General features: G+C 55.9%; 7 protein-coding genes across 7 annotated transcripts; 4 read left to right on the top strand and 3 right to left on the bottom strand.

Moving 5' to 3' along the window:
- Positions 1–16: 16 nt before the first annotated feature.
- GGS23DRAFT_572468 (uncharacterized protein) lies at positions 17–447 on the bottom strand (the record flags this gene model as incomplete). The annotated part of the gene is made up of 2 exons (XM_051516627.1): positions 184–447; positions 17–71 (listed from the first exon to the last, which is right to left on the bottom strand). A coding segment is annotated over exon 1 (243 nt), but the record flags the coding sequence as incomplete, so codon positions are not given.
- A 480-nt stretch (positions 448–927) lies between these two features.
- GGS23DRAFT_597678 (glycosyltransferase family 31 protein) lies at positions 928–2,328 on the top strand (the record flags this gene model as incomplete). Its single annotated transcript, XM_051518656.1, has 2 exons — positions 928–1,929; positions 1,999–2,328. The coding sequence occupies 2 exons, from the start codon at positions 928–930 to the stop codon at positions 2,326–2,328; spliced, it is 1,332 nt and encodes a 443-aa protein (XP_051371171.1).
- A 955-nt stretch (positions 2,329–3,283) lies between these two features.
- Positions 3,284–6,059, bottom strand: GGS23DRAFT_597677 (glycoside hydrolase family 2 protein; the record flags this gene model as incomplete). Its single annotated transcript, XM_051518655.1, has 4 exons — positions 3,284–4,365; positions 4,434–4,853; positions 4,917–5,869; positions 5,929–6,059. 4 exons carry the CDS (start codon positions 6,057–6,059, stop codon positions 3,284–3,286), a joined length of 2,586 nt encoding a protein of 861 aa, XP_051371170.1.
- Positions 6,060–6,876: 817 nt separating this feature from the next.
- On the top strand, positions 6,877–9,243 carry GGS23DRAFT_605729 (fungal-specific transcription factor domain-containing protein; the record flags this gene model as incomplete). Its single annotated transcript, XM_051519803.1, has 4 exons — positions 6,877–6,965; positions 7,072–7,107; positions 7,191–7,265; positions 7,407–9,243. The coding sequence occupies 4 exons, from the start codon at positions 6,877–6,879 to the stop codon at positions 9,241–9,243; spliced, it is 2,037 nt and encodes a 678-aa protein (XP_051371169.1).
- A 166-nt stretch (positions 9,244–9,409) lies between these two features.
- On the bottom strand, positions 9,410–11,057 carry GGS23DRAFT_605728 (FMN-dependent dehydrogenase-domain-containing protein; the record flags this gene model as incomplete). The annotated part of the gene is made up of 4 exons (XM_051519802.1): positions 9,410–9,496; positions 9,558–9,631; positions 9,695–10,919; positions 10,989–11,057. The coding sequence occupies 4 exons, from the start codon at positions 11,055–11,057 to the stop codon at positions 9,410–9,412; spliced, it is 1,455 nt and encodes a 484-aa protein (XP_051371168.1).
- Positions 11,058–11,958: 901 nt separating this feature from the next.
- On the top strand, positions 11,959–14,026 carry GGS23DRAFT_597674 (general substrate transporter; the record flags this gene model as incomplete). The annotated part of the gene is made up of 7 exons (XM_051518654.1): positions 11,959–12,127; positions 12,180–12,211; positions 12,380–12,460; positions 12,519–13,183; positions 13,243–13,309; positions 13,395–13,623; positions 13,674–14,026. 7 exons carry the CDS (start codon positions 11,959–11,961, stop codon positions 14,024–14,026), a joined length of 1,596 nt encoding a protein of 531 aa, XP_051371167.1.
- A 6,847-nt stretch (positions 14,027–20,873) lies between these two features.
- Positions 20,874–22,976, top strand: GGS23DRAFT_101186 (uncharacterized protein). The gene is made up of 2 exons (XM_051510937.1): positions 20,874–21,891; positions 21,958–22,976. The coding sequence occupies exons 1-2, from the start codon at positions 21,015–21,017 to the stop codon at positions 22,788–22,790; spliced, it is 1,710 nt and encodes a 569-aa protein (XP_051371166.1). The 5' UTR covers positions 20,874–21,014; the 3' UTR covers positions 22,791–22,976.
- Positions 22,977–23,523: the final 547 nt, after the last annotated feature.

Genomic DNA, 23,523 nt, shown 5'->3' with positions numbered 1-23,523 from the left:
TGTAGCTCCACCGAATAACTATGTACACACACCTCCTCCTCGAAGCGATCTCCTTTATGAAGGAAGATACTGTAAGCAGCTATCTCCTGCGAGTCGTCGGTGTTTCTAATACCTACGTAAATAATTATCACACACACACACACACACACACACACACACACTAATATATATATATATATATAGACATGTACTTGTCTCGTTGATATCTCGCACTCTCTGTGTCAAGCAGTGTAAATTCCCTAGCGATAAGACAGAGGGGCTCAGCCCGCACTCGCTCTGGGCAGCCCCTGTCTAGTTGGAGGCGGTTAGCCGTAGGGCGGAATAGGGCGCTCAAGCACCACCACGTCGTGTGGATAGTAGGTGGGCTTGTCATTAGGTATCCAAGCGAGAGAGAAGAAAAGCTACCAATAGCACGGCATAGCGGCATAGCGCCGGCGACTGAGCCACCACCAAAGGAGCCGTCCAGCCGGGGGTCTCGCACCTTAGGCTCAGCCACATAAGCCCGTCGCCGCGAGAGAGACAAGTCAACTTGCTGCCCCATCCAGACGCGCAAGGGCCGGGATACCTCAGGTATGCAGTACATTACCTTTAACCGCCCCTAAATTCTTGCCCCTGAGAGCATTGCTTGGTGGGACCGAAGAGGGCACGGCACCTTTCCCAACCGGGTGCCCATTCTTTTTAATACTGCCCAGCTTTCTACCACACATCTGCTTATCTCTCGATCCTGGTGCGGCCATCGTCTGGATTCGTGTCTTGTCCCAAAAGAGAGGGCTTTGTTCTGATAGGCGTCTTTGTTCCAACGCGGATTCGAAACGCGGGTCGTCCACCCGGTGCCCAAAAGAGCATCCTCCTCCGTCCCCGCGTAAGCCTTGGATAACTTCACTGCCCTCGAGAGCGCTGCACATGTGCAACGTTCACACATGTACAATGTTATTTCCTGTCTCGTCACTATCTTCGCGCTCGGCATATCGGGTAATCGCTGTGCTATTGCTGTTTTTCCTCATCCAGCAGTATCTATATTTCCACGAATCCGCCTCTGCCAGCCGAAAGCGTCCTCCTAATGGCGATCAGTCCGACCCGTGCGGCTCCCTCAAGGGTCTAGACGACCTGTTCGTAATCCTCAGGACTGGAGCCACCGAGGCCCCCAAGAAACTCCCCGTCCACTTCACCACCACCCTCCGCTGCGTCCCGCACTTCGCCCTCTATTCCGACTACGAAGAGGTCATCGAAGGTCACCAGGTCCACAACGCCCTCGACGAGGTCGATCCCGACATCATAGCGTCCCACCCCGATTTTGAATATTACCGTCGCCTGCAGGAGGGAGGCAGGGCAGCCTTCTCGGCCGAGGAGCTGACACAATGGGCGTCCGCGAAAAATACGAACGGTGGTCGGGACTCCCCCGGCTGGAGGTTGGATAAGTGGAAGTTCCTCCCGGTCGCCGACAAGGCGTTCCGACAGCAGCCGGACGCGAAGTGGTACATCTTCATCGAGTCCGACTCGTACATGCTCTGGCAGACCCTGCTGCAATGGCTGTCCCACTTCGACGCCTCGAAGCCGCACTACCTGGGCATGCAGATGCAGATCGGCGACGTCATCTTTGCATACGGCGGCTCGGGGTTCGCCATCTCCAACCCCGCGTTGAAAAAGGTTGTCGAGCACCGTCGCGCGAACCTGAAATCCTACGACGACTTCACCGCCGGCCACTGGGCCGGCGACTGCGTCCTGGGCAAGGCCCTCAAAGACGCCGGCGTGAACCTCCTGTGGTCCTTCCCGACTCTCGTGGGCGACCAGCCGTCGGACATGGACTATAACACGTCCTTCGGGGGCGCAGACAAGACGCCGTGGTGCTATTACGCCGCGAGCTTCCACCATCTCCCGCCCGACGAATACCCCAAATTCGCCAAGTTCGAAGAAGTGTGGAATCGGGAGGTGAGCATTCCTCGTTGCGAGGTAGCGAAAGGGAGAAACATATTCGCTAACAGCCAGGGTCTTCGGTAGCATACCTCTCCCTTGCGCCACCGTGACGTCTTCCGCTCCTACGTCCTGCCGCGCATTTCGACAGAGCATTCCGATTGGGACAACCTCTCCGACCACGACGAGGGCACGGTCGGTGCCTTCGAGGAGTGCCGCCAGGCTTGCGAGAATAAGCCCGACTGCCTGCAGTTCTCCGTCGCCGACAATACCTGCAAGACATCCACGGCCCTCAAGTTAGGGCATCGCGTCTCCCAAACCGAGAAGGTGAAATCGGGATGGATTGCCGGACGGCTCAAAGACTACGTCCAACGCATGGACGCAAAATGTGGCCACAAAGACTGGATACTGCCATAAAATACACACACACATATATATACCTGTATGAGCACGTGCCTTTGGATGGGGCGCGTGCCACGGGCTCGGGTCGTGGTACATGGGTATCGCGGTCGTATGAAACATCGCTTCCTCTGGCTCTGCTGCCTCCCTGACGGGGGCGGCCGCTGGAAGATCGAGCTAGCATTTGGCTCGAAGGCCGAGCGGCTACTTCGAGGATGGGTTGACTGGGCTCTAGACGTCAGAGTAACTCGGTCACCTTCACATCCTCGACGTGTTCCACTACAGCGTTTTTGGGAGGACAAAACCCATTCTCGGCATTCTGGGGGAGATGAATTGGCACATAAAAACGCAGAAAAATGACCGCTACTTGAAGAATGGGCGTGTATGTTGTCAAGCCCGATTTCAGGATAGCCTCAGCCGGCATACCAAAACATCAACGTCGTATACTAGAACACATAGAGGACTGTGAGCTGGTTTTGACGGTCCTACCTAATAAAAGGGGAATTTCGTTTGGGATTTGAACACGGTCATTCATCATTAACCCGGCCTTCCTGCAGACAAACTATGCGGCTTCTATAGGTGCTGTGGCAGCAATCGGAATCCGGGCAACAGACGCAGTTAACGTAACGCTGACAGGCAAAGGACACCGAAGGACAACCTCCCGTTTAACCAACCGACGACTACACCGGATCAGTTTACGGGAAGTGGACCGCTAGGTCGAGTCGGCTAAGCCAATCGACGTAGCACCAGACCTATCCCGCTGTCACTTTAAGCTTGTAAGCTGGCTCAGATTCCGAAACCAACCAGACTTCCCGGACGTGAGAAGGGACAAGAAAGAGAAGAAGAGGCCGGGTTGTATGTGCTTGTTCTTTGTTTGACCCCATCTCTGTGGGAATAGTTCTATGCCTCCAACGTGGCCGCCCTTAACCATACGACCTCCCACAACACCATGTAGCTATTTCTATTTCAGCACTCACAACGACACCGGCAGAGACCCCTCTGGCGCCCCTACGTAGGTATAGCGCAGAGAGCCGAGACTCACTCCCGACACGTCCACGACCTTGTCCTCGCCGGGGACGAGGTCGAAGCCGTTATCGCTCAGCTTAGCAGCCCGGGTCTCCTCGAACACGAATCCCTTGACGGGACGAGCGGCAGATATGACCACCTGAGTAGCGGACAGAGCTCGGATCTTGACGTCCCGGTTGGTGAGATCCAAGTACTTCAACGGTTGCGGCCACGAGGTATCTGTTGCGACGACCCGGTCGCCCTCAGTCACAGCGGCGTGGATCACATATGGATCGTACCGCGAGAAGTCGAAGGGCAGAGTCGCATCCTGCAACGTCGGGTCAGCTACCGGGATAGTGTGGTCCCGCAAGACTTCCGTGGTGCTATTGGGATGCGCGGTCAAGGCCTCGAGCCTTACGGGAGGGTTGACGTCCTGGCCTGTGCGGATCGATATGAAGCGCACGGCGATCTCGACTTGGACCGGCTGCAGCCGACTGCTGGCGACCCAGAGGTCAAACTTGGTGTCGCGGGCGGCTACCGTCGGGTCCGCGTGGCCCGTGGTCCATTCGTGGTACGCCCGGGACACGCCGACGGCCAGCGGCTTCAGCGCGTTGGCGATCGCGTAGAAGGCCGGCTTCTTGACGAGGTAGTAGTCGACCACGGCCCAGCTCATGGTCGGCCAGCAGTCGTTGAGCTGCCACGCGAGCACGCCGCCGCACTTGCGTGCCCCGGGCTTGCCCCATTCGCGGCGCCAGGTCTGGTACGCGAAGTGCACAGTCTCCGCTTGGGCCACCTGCGTGAGGTGGGCGTATGAGGCGAGGTCGTACTTGACCGTGAAGTTCTCCGCCACGTACGTAATCATGCGGCGCTCGTGGTCGATGGCCTTGTTGCGGAAGTCCATCGCCATCGAGCCCGGGTATAGCTGCTGTGGATCCTTGATCATGCCGCGGATTGTCTCGAGGTGGGGGTAGGCCTCCATGCCGAACTCGCTAATGAAACGACCAGAGAGCAAGTGAACTTCCTGGTATCGGTTCATCTCGCCGTGCCATACTAGATACAATAAGAACACGGACAGAGCAGAAGGGTCAAACGTCACACCGGGGATTTGATGGACTTACTGTTCCACTGATGTATGTCTCCCACCGTGCTATCAGCTGTACATTTTCCATCTCCCCAGGGGCTGCTAGGATGGTAGACCATAGATGGATTCTCCTCCTTGACAATCTTAGGGAGCAGATATTCGTAGGTGTACCTTGCCGGGAAAGTGGATTTAAGCCACGACTGAGGGTCCTTGTCCTCGTAATTGTATTCGAGGTGGTATCGCTCTTGAACTTGGTAATCTTCGTTGTTCCCTGCCCATATTATGATAGAGGGGTGAGATCTAAGTCGTCGCAGGTTCTGTCTCGCTTCTTTCTCGACTGATTCGAGATATGAGGGGTACGTCGGGTAACTCGCGCAGGCGAATTGAAAGTCATGCCATACGAGGACCCCCAGTTCGTCACAGGCATCGAACAGAGAGTCGTCCTCATAGATGCCGCCTGCGTATGATTGTCAGCGATTTAATCCATATAGGTATACTTGTGAGTGTATAAAAGACCCACCTCCCCATATTCTAAGCATATTTTGCCTTCCCTCAACCATGAGCTTTATCCAGTCACGATATCGCTCGGTCGAAATCCGAGACAAGAAGCTATCCGCAGGGATCCAGCACGACCCGCCTGAAAACACGTCGTTTCCATTGATCCGGAAGTAGAATGACTTGCCGAAATCGTCCTTCTCCTGGACCAATTCAACTCGCCGGAAACCGATGAGCTTGGACTTCTCGTCGCGCGAGCCAATCGACGCTTTCACCTCGTAACGGATTTGCGATCCAAACCCGTATTGGTGCCATAATTCCGGACTATCAACCCGAAAATCCGATGCGGCCAGTCCGTCTGAGTCGACGAGAGATTCTTTCTCCCAAACAGTGTGACCATGTAGGGAGAGCGACAGGGTCACCGACTTCGGCGCTAGACCGGCTACCTTGGCGAATACCCGACCCGAGACCACCTTGAGGTCTTCGCTAACTTCGTGATGAGTCCAGACATCGTCAATCCTCGCGACATATTGCTCGAGGTAAACCGGCCGCCAAGGCCCGGCAGTCATCAAGATCGGACCCCAGTCCCAACCCCAATTGTACTGTGCCTTCCGCACCGGGACTCGGCTCACTTCGGTCTGACGAACGTAGAACGTGTGCTCGTGGCTATGCTCTTTTACGAGATCCCGACCGCGCAACATGGCCGAGTCAAACTTGATTTCGAGCACGTTCTCGCTCTCGAGAGCCTGCGAAATATCGACTCGGTAGGACACGAACATGTTGTCGGTCTTCAGGATGTCCTTCCCATTGAGGAGAACTGTAGCAAAGGTGTCGAGGCCTTCGAAAACGATATCCGTGGTGCCTGACCCATCTGCCACTGGCCTATCAGGCCTGCTGAAACGGACCTTGTATACCCAACTCTTCTCGGCGATCCATTGCGTCGCCAATTCATTGAGGTCAATGAAAGGGTCCGGGATCCTACCGACGTATGCGTAAATTGCCCGTCCTATCTCTGAGCAGAAGGGTTCATTACTCACTTGTTGTTGGCTAACAGGTCTAAGTGAACCTGACTTGGGACCTTCTGCACCGGAAGCCAGGAATCGGCCGACGCGTCGTCGTCCAGCCGGAAGGTCCATCCACGGTCTAGAGGGTGCCTCGTACGAGCCATCTTGAGAACCAGGTGTGACCCGGATGAAGATCTAAGAGACGACTAGAAAAGAGGGCGAGAGACTATCGAGAGGAGGAGAAGCTCCGCTTCTTGTAACCTAGCTCGTGGGTAGAGGGAGGAGTGTCAGGGTCCTCGCGGCGTGAGCCCACCATAGCAAGTGACGACGAGTTCGATGTACTTAGTAATGGCGAGCGAGCGGCAACAGTGCTAGTCCGTTCTCGCAGCAAGGATGCTGCTGGCTGGGTGGCATTCACCATCGTGGACTAGGTAGACGGTCACCGTTACCCATTCTTCAGCTCGGCCTGGTACGCAAGCAGTACCTACCTATCTATCTCGTTCAACCGAACGCCTACATGTCGACAAGGGCCCTCCGGCGTATCCTCGGGGGCTCCTTACGGACAAGTAACCCCCAAGTGTAGCCCTTTCCGAGGCTTGATCCCGCTCGTTGGTGGATCAATACCGTGTGTCGATAGCCGGTCGATACCCCGTCACGGCAGCAGACGGAAATTCAATTCTTCGTGCGGGGAGAGAGAGGTGGATCCAGGTGACAGGGTGTGACAGGTGAACGCCCCGTCTAGAGCAAGTATTCGCATGGTGCATGTAGGTATTTTCTAAGTAGTAATCGGGGTATTCACGCAGTTGGGTCGCGACCAGCCAGGGTTTTCTTCACGATATGACTCCACTTCGTTATCCGGGAGCTCGTCAGGGAACGCCAGTCGACCTAATCATAGCCCAGCACAACGAAGCAAAGCATCTCGAACGGCAGAGCTCTCCGAATGAACGGCCACCTACCTAGTGGCTATGTCCCACCGCGTTGATGTTCCACAGTTTCAGCAGCCACAAGAAAACCAGTCCTTCGCCTCCGGCTCCAGCCCGTCTTAACAAGTCGTGCTCCGAATGCACGAGGTGCGTGACCGCGTGGCGCTAGCAGGATCTGTCCTGTCCTGCTCTGCCCTGCCGGAGTCTACCCTGCTTTGTCTCGGTTCGCTTACTGAATACTGTCATCGATTAGGCGGAAGGTCAAATGTGATGGTGGCCACCCATGTAGGCGAGTCGTCACACCCAATGCTGATGCTCCCATCGTCCCGCTCAACCCCCCCGTAATGACCCCCATGCTAATAAGGGTTGTAGCTCCTGCGCCTACTACAAGGTCTCTCACCTGTGTAGTTATCGCCAGCGTAATAAGAGGAATGCCGTGAGCCGAAGGTCTGCCGCCCTTTTTTCGTAGCGTATTTGCCTCGTCTATGCCTTCTATGCCTTCCGCTGCTTTACATGCTTTACGTCTAGCCTTCCGTAATTAGTTTTCGGGTTCCAACGGTGGTTAACTGGTATATGTCCGGAGTGTAGTACTCTTGAAGAGGTTTCGGAGCGGCTGAGATCGCGGACAGAGACCCTCGAGAGGCTCTTCCCCGGCAGAGCTGTAGATGATCTCGCCGGTAAGAGCCGTGATGCGTTACTTGATCTCCTCCGAGTCGACGTCACACCGGGGACAGCTGCTGGCGAATCTGCCGGCAATTCTGCTGGCGACCCTGACGTCGCAGACGACTCGGCTCAGGTGTCCGAGAATGGCGAACCCGCCGCTGACCGGCAGTGGGACGAATCGAGCCACCAGCCGCCGGTACTGCAGGTCGGCGACGACATAAACGCGATCAACCTGGCCACCGACCACCATCGCCGGTCCTATTTGGGCGTGACCTCGGTCAGCGCCATTCTCCGAGCCATATTCCGCCTGTGCCCCTCAGCCAAGCAACGTGTCGCCGAGCAGGCTAAACAATGGCCCGAGATTCCCAGCCAGCCGCAGCCTCAGTCATTCCTGAGCGGCGACATGAGTGCCAACCTCTTGAAAGAACAACGTTGTATCGACTTCTACTTCGAGCATGTCCACCCGATCGTTCCTATGTTGGACGAGCATGACTTCCGTACTGCGTATTCGACGGGTGACCGAAGGGATCCGGGTTGGCTAGGCCTATTGAACATGGTCATCACCATAGGTTCCATAGCCTCTGGAAGCGATACGCTGCACGAACAGTACTACGAGCAAGCCCGCACCTTTGTTGACCTCGACAGCTTCGGCGCGGGCAACCTAGAGAGCCTACAGGCTCTCTGTCTCCTCGGCGGACTGTACTTGCACTACCGCAACGCCCCGAATATGGCCTATGCTGTGATTGGCGCAGCACACCGCGTTGCTATCGCGTTAGGGCTGCACAGGGAATCGCGACGTCGGAATATGAATGCCGCCGAGGCTCAGGCGGGGGCGACACTGAACCCAGTAAGCCGGGTCGAAATCAGGCGTAGGACCTGGTGGGGTCTCTTCTGCTTCGACACCTGGGCTAGCATGACCCTGGGCCGTCCGACGTGTGGGCGTTGGGAGGCTAGCACGATGGATACTACGCTTCCTAGTCTTGTTACTGAGGACGACCACGTGGCCATATCGCTACGCGCGAGCGCCCAGTTCTGCCTGATCTGCAATCGTATTCAGCACCGGTTCGCGCAGTTCAACCGGTTGACGATTCCCGAAGCCGTCGCCTTCGACCAGGAGCTCCAGGCGTGGTTCAACTCCCTGCCTCTTGTCCTCCGGTCACCGACGAACTCGCCGTCGCGGCTAACCATCGCTCGTGAATTCATGAGAAACCGGTACTTAAACATCCGACTGATACTGATGCGGTCCTTGATACTCTATCTCGCTCACGGCCGCATCCAGAAAACGCAGCTTAGCGTCGAGGAGCGCCAGATCATCAACACGTGCCGAGTGGTGGCGAGCGAGGCCATCGATTCGATCGCGCTGTACTGGACCCCGAACCGGATCCACGTCTGGAACTCGGCCTGGTACCTCTTCCAGGCCTGCATGATCCCGCTGCTCTCCATCGTGATCGAGGGCTCGCGGCCCGACCCGAACGTCGACGCGGTCTCCTCGGCCCGCGCCAGTCTCGTCAAAGCCCTCGAGACTTGCTCTGAGATGAGGCCCTGGATGCGGGCCTCGGACAGGGGCCCGGACATAGTTGCTGCGGTATACGAAGCGATAACCGGCGAAGCCGAAGCAGCCGGGCGAACTCCGTCCCAAGACGGAGATTCGAATTTCTTCGGATGGTATGATGAACAGCTCACGTTTGGGACCGAGCTCGACTGGGGTTCTTTTTTAATGGATGATGATATTCAGGGGACTTTGTTTACGACAACTCAGTAACGGGGCAACGGGGCGGGTGTTAAAAAGTATAGCAATAGTCAATTACTCCGTCTCATAGGATGCAGTGTTGCATTCGGCATTTTGGTTAGCTAAAAGTCAAGATTGATACCCTCGTTCTATCTGTTTGACACAATATTGTGTTTCTCTCTTCCTCTCTCCCCTTCATCTACAACTTAGCCCGGTGCTCTCTGTCGATTATCTCGAGGCCCGGGGGTCCATCGAAGAGTCTCGATGTTAAAGCGTTAACATTGATCTTATGGAAGGTTAGCCAAGTCACTGAGACCCAAAGTATCATCTAACTTGGTACGACTTACATGTTGCGGGCCTAATTCAGACACGTTCTTCACGCCGAGAAGCCTCATCGCCGTCATCGTCTCGTCTGCGAGGACTAAGTACCAATGTTAGCGAAAATACAGCGCGTCGCGTTAGGATTCGCTGGTGGATCACTTGCTCTTGAGCACCCTCTCGACACCCTCCTCTCCCCCAACCGCGAGTCCGTACAGGGCGGCTCGGCCGATGCCCACACCCTTGGCCCCCAAAGCTAGGGCTTTGACCACATCTGTTCCGCGCTTTATGCCGCCGTCGACGAGCACGTCGAGGCTGCTGAAGACCTGGGGGCAGAACTTCCGGATCTCCAGCAGGACCTGGACGGGGGTGGGCGCGGTGTCGAGCGCGCGGCCGCCGTGGTTCGAGACGATGATACCCTTGACGGCGGGGAACAGCGTCGCCGCGTACGCGTCCTCGTGGGTCTGGACGCCCTTGAGCACGATGGGCAGGGTCGTGTGGCGGGTGAGCCAGGCCAGCGTCCTGCGCCAGGTGAGCGCGGACTCCGTGCCCCAGGCCTGGGGCGGGGCGCCGGCGGCGACCTCGGCGCGCTTGAAGCGCTCGTCGGCCTCGCGCTTCCCCGGGAACGGGGCGTCGAGCGTCAGAACGAGGAGCCGGATCTCGGGGATGCGGCGGATCTGCGCGAGCGTCCGCTCCGTCGCCGCCAGGTCCTTGAGCACGTACAGCTGCCAGCCGAAGACGGCGCCGGGGCCGCCGCCGCTGCCGACGATGGCGCCCGGTGACAGCGACGCGTTCTTGCTGATGATCTGCAGCGCGCCGAACCGCGAGCACGCCCTCGCGATCCCGGCCTCGCCCGCCGGGTGCGCGAGGCGCGCCATCGCCGCCGGCGACACGTAGACCGGCATGCCGACCGAGTTGCCCAAGATCGTAGTCGCGAGCGAGCACTCGGTGCAGTCCACGAAGACCCGCGGCCGCAGCAGGATCGAGCGGTAGATGCGGTTGTTCTCCGCCTTGGTGATCTCGTCGTCCGTCGCGGACGCGTAGTACGATATCGCCTTCGGCGACAGACGCTGCATCGCGTAAGACTCGATCTCGTCTATGCTCAAGATGGACTCTAGGGGTGGCACTTCGGTCGGCGCCGCGGACGGCGAAGGGGCCTCTGGCGGCGTCATAGGCTTATGCTCAGGCCGCGAGGCGGACTTATAATCCCGCGTCCCTCTGTCGGCAGCCATGTCTCCGGAGTGAACCTCGCCTAGGAGTTGGTCAGGCGTGAGATACTCGTCTAATAACTCAACGGGGTGAACCGAGTCGAAAGCAACCGACGCGTCGCGCCCAGCATTTTTCAGGAGAATGCTCCTCCCCCCTGGATGTTTCGGCACAAAAGAAGTGATCTGGAAATCCTCGTGTCAATCCAGAGAAGAGCCCGGTCTTGGGGGGGCAGAGGGTCGAAGCGGACCTACGTCGTATACCTTTCCGTGCAGTACCATCCAGCAGCTATCCTGACTGCTGTGTTCACTTACTAGACTCATATCAGTACCTCGCCGTCAATAGGCAGGACCCTACTGGAAGGAAGGCCGACGCACCTTCACCCAGCTTCAACACCCGCATCGTGACCATCAACTCACCAGATCAAAACCGTCCCCAACACCCCTGAGATGGCGGAAAGGGAAAAGTTGGATCTCAAATTACGCAGGTGGCTCATACCCTAGTAGTGTTTACGAGAGACCACTTCGTTGGTGCATAGAGAAGAACTGCTACTGTTGTCGCGACTGTGCTTTACGAGGGTCAGGTCGGAGCTCTTCTACCACGCGCTGCCTGGCTGCTGCTCTACCACTCTCACCCGACGCATTGATGTTAAGACGATGGATCCCAGATCGGTCAGGCCACAATACTCTCAATGGGCGATGGGGGCCCCCCGCTTGGGGAAGAGCGGGCTTGTCTGACCGTCTTCCACATTAGGAAGATGGGGACATATAATGCCGTCCGCTAGACAGAGCCCACAGTCTCCCCTCGACCCTCTCGGCGACCTACGAGCGGTTCAGGTACCTGGAGAATCAAATGCCCGTAAGACAATCACACCTTGGTCCGGAGCCGTAGCATCGTCCCCGGGCTGTTGGCGACCGTCGTTTCCGCCGTCCCTAGGCCCCCCTGCCCCCCTCAGAGGCAGTCGCAACCGCAGCCCCCATGGGGTTCCCGCATTCTGGGACTACCAACAGAGCGGGGAGCTGGTCAGGATTCTCAAGGTTTCTCCTGGGGCCATCGCGAACTGCATGTAGGTATAAGATGAAGACTCCTTACGTCTCTCCCTCCGAGTGAAGCGCCGCCACTCGCACCCCGCATGGCTCCATCAACTTGTCGCCGTAGCGGACCAGTCCAGAGTTGCCTCAGCCTGATCACTATCTCGTAGGATCGCTCCCAAGTCACGGCACCATGGAGAAACGGGAGAAACCCGCGTCCGTGGACGAGGCGGAGGGGATGGAGTCCAGCGCGGAAACGTACGCCACCATCATGGCAACGAATAAGCCGGATCCCCGGGGTCCCGGATACATCAAGCTGTATATTCTGGCTGGGATGGTGTTCCTTTGCTCCACCATGAACGGTATAATGTCAACCATTGCTTTGATTCGGAACTTGAGGCTCATTAGTCGCAGGTTTTGATAGTTCGTTAATGGGCTCAATCAATGTGAGTGACGATCCTCTTTTGTCGAGCCCGTATCTCTTGAGACGAGCCTATGTTGCTCGTCTATTCTCAGCGCATTTTATTTCTCTCAGTCCGAGGCAGTAGCTTACGCCCCCTCCACCCCCTCAGCTCCTTTGCGAGCTCACGTAGCTAATGTACTTCCCATCATAGGCCCTGCCCAATTACACCCAGTACTTCGGGCTTCCGGCTAATGGGAATGCTTCAACCGGAATCGTGTTTGCCATTTTTCAAGTGAGCAGACAAGCGTAGTAGAGCGAGAGCTCTATCCTGCGAGCGCTGACATCCTTAGGTTGGCCAAATGTGCGGAGCCCTCTTCATCTGGATGACCGACTGGTACGGACGAACGTGGCACATCTTCTTCGGGTGTCTAGGCGTGTGCCTGGGCACGGTCGTAACAGCGCTGGCGACGAACCTGCCCATGTTCATCGGCGGGCGCTTCCTCCTGTCTTTCTTCGCGACGTGCGCGCACACCGCGGCGCCGCTGTACCTCATCGAGATCTCGCCGGCCGCGTACCGGGGCACCATTGCCGGCGCCTACAACACCTTCTACAACGTGGGCTCGATCCTGGCCACGTCGGCCGTGTACGCGTGCCACCTGCACCTCGCCGACCAGGGCGACCTCGACTGGCGCATCCCCCTCTGGCTGCAGATGGCCTGCCCCGGCGCGGTCTGCTGCCTGATCAAGCTCTACCCCGAGTCCCCGCGCTACCTCATCGCCAGGGACCAGCACGAGAAGGCCAGGCAGATCATCACCAAGTACCACGCCAACGGCGACCCGACCCACCCCCTCGTCGAGCTGCAGATGAGGGAGATGGTGGCAACCATCCAGGGCTCTCCCCGCGCTACCTGGAGGGATCTCTTCGACCTCAAGGTGCTCGTCGAGTCGCGCTCGAGCAGGTACAGGCTGATGCTAAATGTCGCCTTCTCTTGGTTTGGCCAATTCAGCGGCAATAAGTGTGTTTGTTGTTCAAAGTCTGGCGGTTTGGGATTCGGGCTAACGTGAGCCCTTGCAGCATTATTAGTTATTACCTGCCCTTGATGTTGACCGGCATCGGTATTACCGACACGAATACCAAACTGGTGTGTTCTTCCTTTCTACGTATCTATCAATCCCACTACTTATTTCTATCTAACCACGAGCGCGAGAGCGGTGTATCACTTAAAGATCCTCAACATTATCTACTCCGTGATCGGGTGGGTCTTCTCTATCGGGGGCGCCCGTCTGCACGATGTAATAGGCCGCCGCAAGATGCTGTTGGGCAGCACCCTGGGCATGACTATCTGTCTTGCCCTGGTGGCTGCCGGCGCGGCCGGCAAAGTCGAGTACGGCAACGATCAGGCCGCTACGATGTCCATCGTTTTCATCTTCTTCTTCGGGGCTGTCTTTGCTACCGGTAAGTTCGCAAGTAGGGGGAGAGGGGGCGCCGTGCTAACGCCCATACAGGCTATACCCCTATGCAACCCATCTACCCGGCCGAAGTGGTGTCGAACAAGATGCGAGCCAAGGCGATGGGGACGTTCAAGATCACCGTCGGCGCCGCTGGTTTCCTAAACACCTTCGTCGGCCCCATCGCGTTGAGCTCCATCGGCTACTGGTTCTACGTCTTTTTCGTGTTCTGGGATACCTTCGAGTTTGCCTTCATTTACTTCTTCTTCGTCGAGACCAAGGGGATGACCCTGGAGGAGCTAGACGCGGTTTTCGAGGCGAAGAATCCGCGGAAGGCGAGCCTAGAGGCCAAGAAGAGGCAGAAGAGAATCATGGAGGCGGGACTGCCGAGTAAGAAGACAACCGTATAAATAATATAGCATATGGTATTGCAATCACTGCATCTTTCAATAACGGCATTCTCGAATATTTTCATGTGACCCCTGCCGAGGCATACTTCATTGTTTCTGTCGAGACACGGTAAGGACTCACTATCGTGTACCGTTATGGGCAATCCTCAATCCCCTACAGATTCATGTAAGAGTCGGTAATGTTTGAACTATATACTTTGAAAAAATGGTTATATCTGACCGAGGGATCGATAAGCTTTCGGCAACAATGATCTCCGCCCATCGGTGCTACATAGCGTCGATGCACTTCCGGCCGGCTGGAACGTTTGATGCCAACGGTGGGTGTGAGCTCTGTGGTTAATTCATGGGCCCCTAGTGCATCATAATTTTGAGCTTCGGTGTGCTGAGATACTAAAGTTACTATGCGATTGGTAACCGCAGATCGTTTTCGTATCAGCAAAGCTAATATGCGTCTATCTTCTTGGCGGCGTTGAACACGGACAGCTGATGGGGGTTGGCAGTTTCTACTCCTGACCTGGCCACTGTGTTGTCACAGCACTCGTTGTGAAAACCAAGACGGCTCTCAAGGCCGGACCTCAACCCGATAGCGGCACGAGGTACCTGGGATTTCCTACCATTGGTCGATACCTTCTATCAAGTCAAAGGTTGGAAGTCTAGTGAGGAAGCCTTCCAGGACGAGCAAAGATCATCGTAGGGTTGGTTCACACGTGAAGATGAGGGACTAGCAGGACACCCCGACGGGCCGAGATCGAGGTCGAAGTGGTGCCGACGGCATCCAGATGTCCGCACGCCGTTTACCTTTCATCCGGCAAACTCTCTTGGCCGTGCCGGCATTAGGAATATACTTTCCCCTCGCTGAGATCGCGGTATTTCCCCATTCTCGAGGCGATAGGGGTGATCCCCGGGTGGTGCTCCTGCGGCTTCGTACCTAACAGGGAGATACGAATGCTAGTATAGCCGTCAATTTTATCACACGGCCGTAGGGTAGACAGCAAATCTGGCCGATCTAACGAGAGACACTAGCCATGCCCTAAACAAGAGAAGTAGGTTCTCTAGGGGCGAGGTGAGATTTTCGTGTGTAAGCACGGCATATCCCTTGTATTCACCTACGTGCAGTCTCCAGTCATTGGTGAAATTAACTGTTGAAAAACCGAAGCTGTCAGATTAACCCCCGAAATGAACCGCCTCCATTTCAATATTAGTGAAGGAAGTATCGAGCGTAGAGACCTTGTCACTTTGCTAACCGCGGGGATGCGCGAAACTTGGACCGAAATTGTCGGATTCATTATCGGATAGTCCGAGATAAAAACATACATAAGTAGATGCTTACGTTCAGTGCAGAACATGTAGCTAGACGTCAGGACAGTGGGAAAAGCCCGAACTATGTGTGAGCCTAATCCACCCAACGTCGCCGGAGGCCCTTGCGTCGTACATGGACAGAAGCAGTCCCTCATTTCGGCATGTGTGTGTTTCCACTACTACGTTTCCACGTGTAAAGACGATGAGTAGAGGACGCTGAAATGCTAACTACTCCTTTTCTCATCCTATGCCGGCTGGGTGGGGTGATGGGAGGTTAGCCGGCGGTTACTCGTCAACGTATCAAGACTTCACTCATCAGCACGGACGAAACGGGACGAAACAAAACTAAAATAAAAAAACATCCGAGAGGCCTACTAATTCCTCAAAACTTGTCGCTAGATAATTTTTCTGCATTTACGCATTGCAGCGACGAGCAATTACGTATGTCGTTTCATGTCGCTGGCGGTAGTGAGAAACGATTGCCGCGTGGCACTGGAAACAAACTATCCCACGCGGCGACACGCTGGGTAACAGAAGCCCAGAAAGATCCTGGCATCGTTCTAAATGGTAGAACATCGGGGGAACGTCGGCGCCTTACACCTGCTCGTCTGGTAATGTCCGGATTCCCACGTGATGTGAAAACGGCTGTTATGTGTTGGGAGATTAAAGCGCCTCGCATCACAATGTCGTCGTTAGGAGATGTGAAACGACCCTCGAACCGCGACCGGCCCTAGCGGCCCTAAAGTGGACAATTCCCCGCATGTTGTCGAGAGAGGGACCCAGACCTTGGCCCTTTACATCCACCCTTCCACCACAAGCTCTGGGGGAGGCATAGTTGTCTAGCTTTGGTAGCAAAAGCGACGGATTATGCCGCGGATGGGCGTGTGGGTAGTGTAAGAGAGAGTAGCTATTTTAGAGACTGGTTGGTTGGTTGGTTGATTGGTTGGTTGGTCAACGCCTGCCCACCTCCCTTGAAAAGTGACCTACACAGTAGCAGACTGCTGCCACAATGTCACGCCGCGCATCTCGTGGGTAGGACGGGGGTGGGATTTGTATGGCGGGCTAGATCCTGGCGAAATGACGCCAGGTTGTCTTGAGTAGATAATGCCTTTCTAGAACGAGGGAACGCATACCTGGCAGCATTAGTTGGAGTAATATGATTTTCTACACAGTGTGTCTCGCATACATGAGACCACCGCGCACAGCGACTACGCCGAGTTGGGACGGGCATCGCGCTCCTCGGCCACGCACTTTCGCTACCGCCGACCACCGACCCAGAGGCTCTCGGCCGAGGCGGAGACGGCATAAAACCAGCCCGTTCCGACAGAGCCGAGAGAGACGCGGGTATCGGGGTTAATGTGCGCGCCCTCTTCGTGTTGCCCGTCGAAGGACTGGCTAGTGCCGTGCTGAGCTCGCTAGATATACCTTAGTAGAACGGTGCAAAGCGCGGTGGTCAGCCAAGTGAAAGGGGAGGGCAAGAAGAAGAAGAAATGGCGTGGCAGAGCAGAGCAGAGCAGAGCGGAGCGGAGCGTCGGAAAAGGGGCTACTTCGCGCGCTGTCTGACCCCCTTCTTACAGTGTCTGGGGGAGGGCCTTCTTGCTTGATGAACGGGTGCCACAGCCACACGAGACCAGATTGGAGGCGGCGGAGGTCGGCTATGAAGCCACATAAATCCATACCTCCGATGAAGGCGCTTCAGGTACCCAGTCTCGACTTTTCAAAAACTGCGGCAAGTTCCGTCCCCTGCTGCCGGGGATTGCCTTTGTTGGGCACCCTGGGAGATTTTGAACCCCCACCGGGTTAAGCGTGAAATGGAAATATCTCCATACTTATATGCTCCGAGTTGCTTTAGGTAGGGAGCACAGTGCCGGCGGTCATAGCTCGCCTCACCGTTCTTTAATTTATCGAGCCAAAGGTTGGAGTCCTGGCTCTGGTTCCAAGTCCCGGCCGTCCCTCATGAGGCATGTGCAAGTGTGATATTAGGTAGAGGGGAACCCTCTGCCTGGTGTGCTTGCAGTGACTCAACCCGATGCCGGCAGTGGCCCGTCTACGTCATGGCCTGGCACTCGCCCGGGGCTGGTTCTCCTCGTCCGACGGCGCATACATACATACGCAGACGCCTCCGAGAACGAGCAACCAGTAGGACGGGAGAAGATCACCCCAGCGCTCCCCCGGTTAGAGGCGCATAAAGGGCTGAAGCTTCTTTTTCCCTGCTTCCTCAGGTGGGCAATCGAGGTCGAGCATGATGGAACACCTCAGTGGGGGCGACCTCCACCACGCTGACGTGAAACAGGCCGACCCCGTAGTGGTTGAATCGGAAGCTATTTTTATATCGAACGTATCCAATGTCCAGAGTTGCTGGTCGATTCTGTCCCACCGGCAATCGAGCGCGAGGCCTGTCCAGCACCGGCGCAGTACCTCAGCGCCGGACATATGGCGGTGGGCGATGAACGAGGTCGTTCTGCTGCTGCGCCTGCATGAATACGTCCTGAGAACCACGGTTGTCTTGCCACCAGCCTTATAGGGGAGCGATCCACCCCCAAACCGGCTAGATCGGCTACTGCTGGTCCTTCTTGGGCTCGGGTTATCCATGCTGATCTCGTTCCGTTTCTTGAAGGATCCGTATTCTAAGATAACACACAGGTGAAAAACGAGAGAATTCTACGCAGAGCGCGTCCTGATGACTCTTGTCGCCGGGGTTTTACCGTTACCGAAATACATAGGTACCTAGTTGGGATTGGTCCGAGACTGTGAACTGTCTCTCTGTCACGTGACCGATTTGTTGTGGGTGGCTCGACCACCTCCCGTCCAGGTTCGGCACCTACTCAGGCCACCTCCATGGGGTCGCATTGCGATCGAAGAATACGCTGGCTGTGAATTGCATGCATTGTGCACAGGCTTATTATTGTATTGGGACCTGTCTGGCTCGATCCCTGTCGAGCTGAAGGCATGAGCACAGGAGCCTCTCTAAGCCTCAAACGCTACGCCAGATTCGATCGAGGAAGCCTATAGAAGATAGGCGACGGCTCTACATACGAGCACGGACTCATGAGAAAAAGGCAATGCCGATTCTTCCATACGTTCCACTTATATAAGCGTTTTGGGGCACTGGGCGTAGTGAGGCTCAGGTGATGGATCGAGACCAGAGTCCACAGGTAGGTGGAAACCGTACGGTAAGGAATTCACATAGGCAATTGGGACGAAGATTATGGGGATTATGTACCTAAAATGTGCGAGGATTGGGTGCTCAGTCTCTTTGGTTATCACGTCGGAGTGTCACGGAGACTTTCGGGGCCGGGGTGTGGGAGGCAGCCCATGAAGCTCTGTCCTCTCGGCGACGCCCAGCAAGCCAGATTGGCTGGGGGAGAAAACAAATCAGCACAATTCGAGAGATACCTAACTACGAGTATGTACCAGGGCCGACACGGGCGCGATGGGATCTTCCCGGACTTTAATCTCTCGCTCGCTATTCGCTTGGCGATGCTTGATTCGAAATCGAGTGATCCGCCAAGCGGACATCAGTGGTGGCTGTGCGCGCCCGAATCTCTCTCAATCCTTTCGCACCCCCCTCCGCCAATAAAGCAAGAATGGCCCTGAGCGAGTCGCCCGCCGCTTTGCATCTCTCTACCTGGGTACATCTACACGGTGCCGTCGAGCCGGCGTCGGGCTCGATATCTGCCTGTCCGCCAACTTTCCTAAAAGACACCTATCCGTCCATTTCCCCCGGTGAACGAGACCGGTTTGGCTGGCCAAACAAAACAATCGCACCCGTCGCGGCTTATAATTATTGCTCCACGAAGCCGACTCGGCGCCAAAAAAGGGGGGCCTCCCCCAACTGTGTGCCGAGTCATATCATGTCCTCCGCCGTGCGCGAGGGATTATCACTCTGTAGTACAATTCTCCCCTCCCCGCCCTCGCTCTCCTTTTTCACACCTCTTGTTTCCGTTCGGTCCAGGGTTTCTCCCAAAAGTATCTAGGGTCTGCAAGTAAGGCAGATATCCCGTCTAGGTTATCCGATGTTAATTCTATTACCAATGCTCGCCAAAACACCCTCCTCTCTCTCGTCTATGGGTTGGTGGCATCGCCCGTCTGCCGGCTGCGTTCGCTATCGTCATCGCTCACCATCGGCCAAGACCCGTCTTCGTCGTCTTCCTCTTCGCTGGGCGGCGGCTATTGGACGGGAGCCCTTCGTAGGCATTTGGCGTCGTCATCCTATAGCTGCGGCGAGTGTGAGCTCTCATGCAGGATAGGATGGGATGGGATGGGATGGGATGGGATGGGATGAGATCGAAGGATCGGGGGTAGCCTTCAGATGTCTGTCCGCTGCGCTACCTCGTAACCGAACAGCCGTGGAGGCACGCCTGCCTCTACGCAAGTATATAGGTATAATCGTAGGTACCTGAGGTCTAAGGGATACAGCAGGAGGTAGGCTATGCAGATTATGTACCTGTTATAAGTTGAGGAGGATATACGAATATTGCGCCGTCCGTCAAGTTGCTATCGTGGACTGCAGGCGGAGTGACTCGCCTCTTACTTGGTAATGCCAGCAACGATGTAACAGGTCGAACCAAGATGCCGAAAACCAGGTACCTAACCTACAGTAAATTATACTCCCCCCTGACTGATGATAACTTACCTACCTGCCGGCAGGCACTTTGTTTTCATCATGTTTTTCGTCTTCAATTTCCCCGAGTATTCTAATTTTTCTCTTCTTCCTTCGTTTCTTTTTTCCCTTGAAGATTTCGGGTTAGTCTCCGTGTTTATGGTATTCACCATGCTTGAATGTCACGATCGTCTTCGTGATCGGCGCCGAGTTACATACCACCTATGCTATATACATACCTATGTACAGAAGGGAAGGGAGGCTCCACAGCTTCGGTGTCCTCATCATGTCTGGTACGTACCTAGGTACCCCCTCTCCTGGCCCATGCCGCCGGGGATAGAGGTACCTAAGGCGGGTACCCGGGGTGGGTGTGGGCAGGTACTTGGGTACGTCTCGCTCTCTCTCGGGGGTGGAGTTGGGGCATGCCCTTAAGTGCATATTCCTGTCAATAAACGAGTGTATGCGCGGACTTGAGCAACAAGAATTCCCTGCAATCCGGCTTAGTTCCCCTCCGGTTTGAAGCATCTCGGCACCTTATGCACTTGGGCAGTATGTACCCCGGGCACGACGGAGTACATCTGCCGGTACTGCGACGGTACCTGAGGTAGCGCAGAAAAGGGCTTACGCGTCCCTCCCCTCTTTAATGGCAGACCTTATCCCGGTCGGGCAGATAAACCAGGCCATGTCGCGGGCCAAGCCACCCTGGTCCGGACACTCTAGCGGATCACCCACTCCTCGCTTTTCCTCTCTCTCCTCAATACACTTCCCGCCTGGTTGATTTGGTCTGGCTCAGGCACCCATAATAATCCCGTCTCCCAGCTAATCCGACGTCCTCTGCCTGTCAGATCTCCCCCTTCCCGTTTCTCCCTCTCACTTCGCTCATCTCAACATTAAACCAAACCACCACCACCACCACAGCCGCCTGCTATGAATAGTTACTGTATCTACTAGCGCCTATTCGTTATATTTCTTGGACTACCATTCTTACTATTGCGCCCGTTGAAGCTCGGCGTACTGGCAAAACAGAACGAGACAGAACAGGGCACAAAACCAGCGACACAATCACGCCGAGTGCGACGACAAGCCATGGCGTCAAATCAGTCGTCGACAAATCCCACTGCTCTGTCCGACCCTCTCGACCTGTTCGATTTCTCCGAATACGACGCGGGGACGTATTCCTCGCCCTCGCTGTCCCCCAGTGCCGCCAACAAATCCCAGTTCGTCCGGACGCCGACGGCGGTGACGGCAACGACGCCGTCGACGCTGCCGGCCGGTCAGGTGCTGTCTGGCCCTAGCCATCAGTACGACCAGTACAAGCAACAGACCCCCTTCGTACCCGGAGCCGTCGCAAATACGATGGCTATCAACCGGAACAACGCCCAGATCACCGGTTACGATTTGGAGTACGCGCCCTACAACTTCTCTCAGACCGACGACGTCTTCAACTTCTCGCCACAGTCCCTGAGCACGGCCGACATGGACCTCGACTTTGACCCGCAGGCGGAGTCGTCCTTCCTCTTCCCTGACCAGACCATCAACCCCAATGCGATCGGCGCTCCCGACTCTCAGGTGGTAGCAGGCAGTCTCCGTCAGCCAGGCAATGCGGGGAGGATGTACCCCGGAATACACCAGCAAACCGCGATGGAGAGGGCCCGACAGCAGCAAATAGTGCGAGGACAAAATCTGAAGGTGAAACAGCCTCGGCCGAAGCCTCCCGCTGACCCTATCGTCGAACATAAGATCACTCAGGTGCTGAACCACATGCGGGCACAGTGTGCGAGTCCGAGCGATGGTGGGGACGGGTCTCCCGTTACACAAGTTCCGAGGGCGAAAAAGGACGAAGACGACATGGACGAGGACGAGAGACTTCTCGCGAGCGAGGAGGGCAAGAAGCTAAGCAGCAAGGAGAGGCGCCAGTTGCGCAACAAGGTCTCCGCAAGGGCCTTCCGATCCAGAAGAAAGGGTAAGTAATCGCGAGTCTAGCCAGGCGAGAATGGGTAGAGGGAAACAATGACTGACCAAACAACAGAATACATCACCCAACTCGAAGCCGAGATCGCGAACAAGGTGACCGAAAACGGCGAGCTCAGGTCACAGAACCGCGCGCTTGCTGAGGAGAACAGGCGTTTGGGCGACTTTACTCGCATGCTCCTGTCCTCTCCGTCATTCTCCGGCTTCCTAGATCACTTGAGTGCCAACCCCGCCGCCCTGCCGCAGTCGCAGCTGCAGCCTCCGCAACCTGAACAGCGGCTGTCCGACGCTCGTCAGAGGCCGAAGGATGTGCATGCTTTCGCCACCAGCCAGCCGGCCGAGCAGCCTCACACCATCGGAATGGTCATGCTTCCGGAACAGAGCATGGAGTGGAGGTCGCTGAACCTCGGCCCCGACCACTTTAACTATCAACCCCAGGTGTTCACTATTCTCGAGACACTTGATCTTCCGGCCGTCGACACGGAGGCGCTAGCGGGCAAGTCTACAAACTTTGTAGGCGAGCTGGTCGCGTCCGGCATCGAGAAGACGGAAGCTCCCGTCCTCGTGTCCCCGGTGCTTCCATTGGCCGACGCTGCCGCAACACCCGATGAGCCGACCTCGTCGGAGAGCCCTGCCTCTGATCTCGATGGGGACATTTACGAGGAACCCGAGACTGCCTCTTCGAAGCCGGCTGATCTCAACACGGACAGCTTAATTGCCGTTGATATCTTTGGCGATGTCGAACCCGAGAAGGCGTTCGCCAGGTACGAGCTGGTGGAATCCGAAGGCGAGGATATCGTCACCAGCATCGCCGCGAGGAGGGTCGACCGCCTCATGGCCAGCATAGAGCCCTTATTAGCGAGGCTGGAACGGCTCACCGTCGGGCTGTAGCTTCGCAGCTGTTCGACACTATGAAATAAAAAAAATTTAGATAGGAAAAAAAAAAAGCGACACGCATATACCGAAGTTTAGGTCTACACTGGGTCAGGTTATATTGGATTGGGGATTGGGCGGCGTTTCAGGTTTTCTGGGAGACAAACTCGAAGGAGCAGAAGAATAAAATGGACGGCAGAACATGACCCATTACTTCACTCGTACTCCTACTCCCTCTACTGCTGCTGCTGCCGCTGCTGTTTCTACTTCCAGTCCTACTCCTCTACCCCTACTACTGCTGCAAGTTTTGGCATCGGTTTACATTGCAGATCGGCCCGGTCACACGATAACGTTGAATTTCCTTCTCTAGTGTATACATCTTTGTTGCAAATGCGAGCAACGTCCTCGGTTTGCTTTCTATTTGTTTGGACGGGTTGTGCTTTTCTCAGCACCCGAAGGAGAAGTTGGCCGCGTCACGAAATCACAAGAGCGCATGGTACAGCATTGTCGGCTGTAATACATTCACCTACATATGTAGCCGATAATCATCTTCAGAGTCGAGGCATCGATCAGAATATATGATATCCCCCCCTAACTCGGCTCCTTGCCACCGGCATCCCCCGTGTCGGCTTGACCTGCTGATTGATCCGTGTGCCACGTTTTGCGAAACATGCTAGCCCAACGTAGAGCTGTTACGCCCACGACTTACCACTGAGGTCTCCAGCAACAGCCTCCTCCCCTCTTAATTCTG

This window comes from Durotheca rogersii (assembly GCF_024521655.1).
Source record: "Durotheca rogersii strain YMJ 92031201 chromosome Unknown GGS23scaffold_13, whole genome shotgun sequence".
Taxonomy (NCBI): Eukaryota; Fungi; Ascomycota; class Sordariomycetes; order Xylariales; family Xylariaceae; genus Durotheca; species Durotheca rogersii.
This window is presented reverse-complemented; position numbering and strand designations above follow the sequence as displayed.

Excerpts from the sequence above, each read along its gene's own strand:
- GGS23DRAFT_101186 (XM_051510937.1), top strand. The coding sequence starts at position 21,015 with ATGGCGTCAAATCAGTCGTCGACAAATCCCACTGCTCTGTCCGACCCT. Across the intron at positions 21,892-21,957 it reads CTTCCGATCCAGAAGAAAGG|AATACATCACCCAACTCGAA; the intron begins GTAAGTAATCGC and ends ACCAAACAACAG.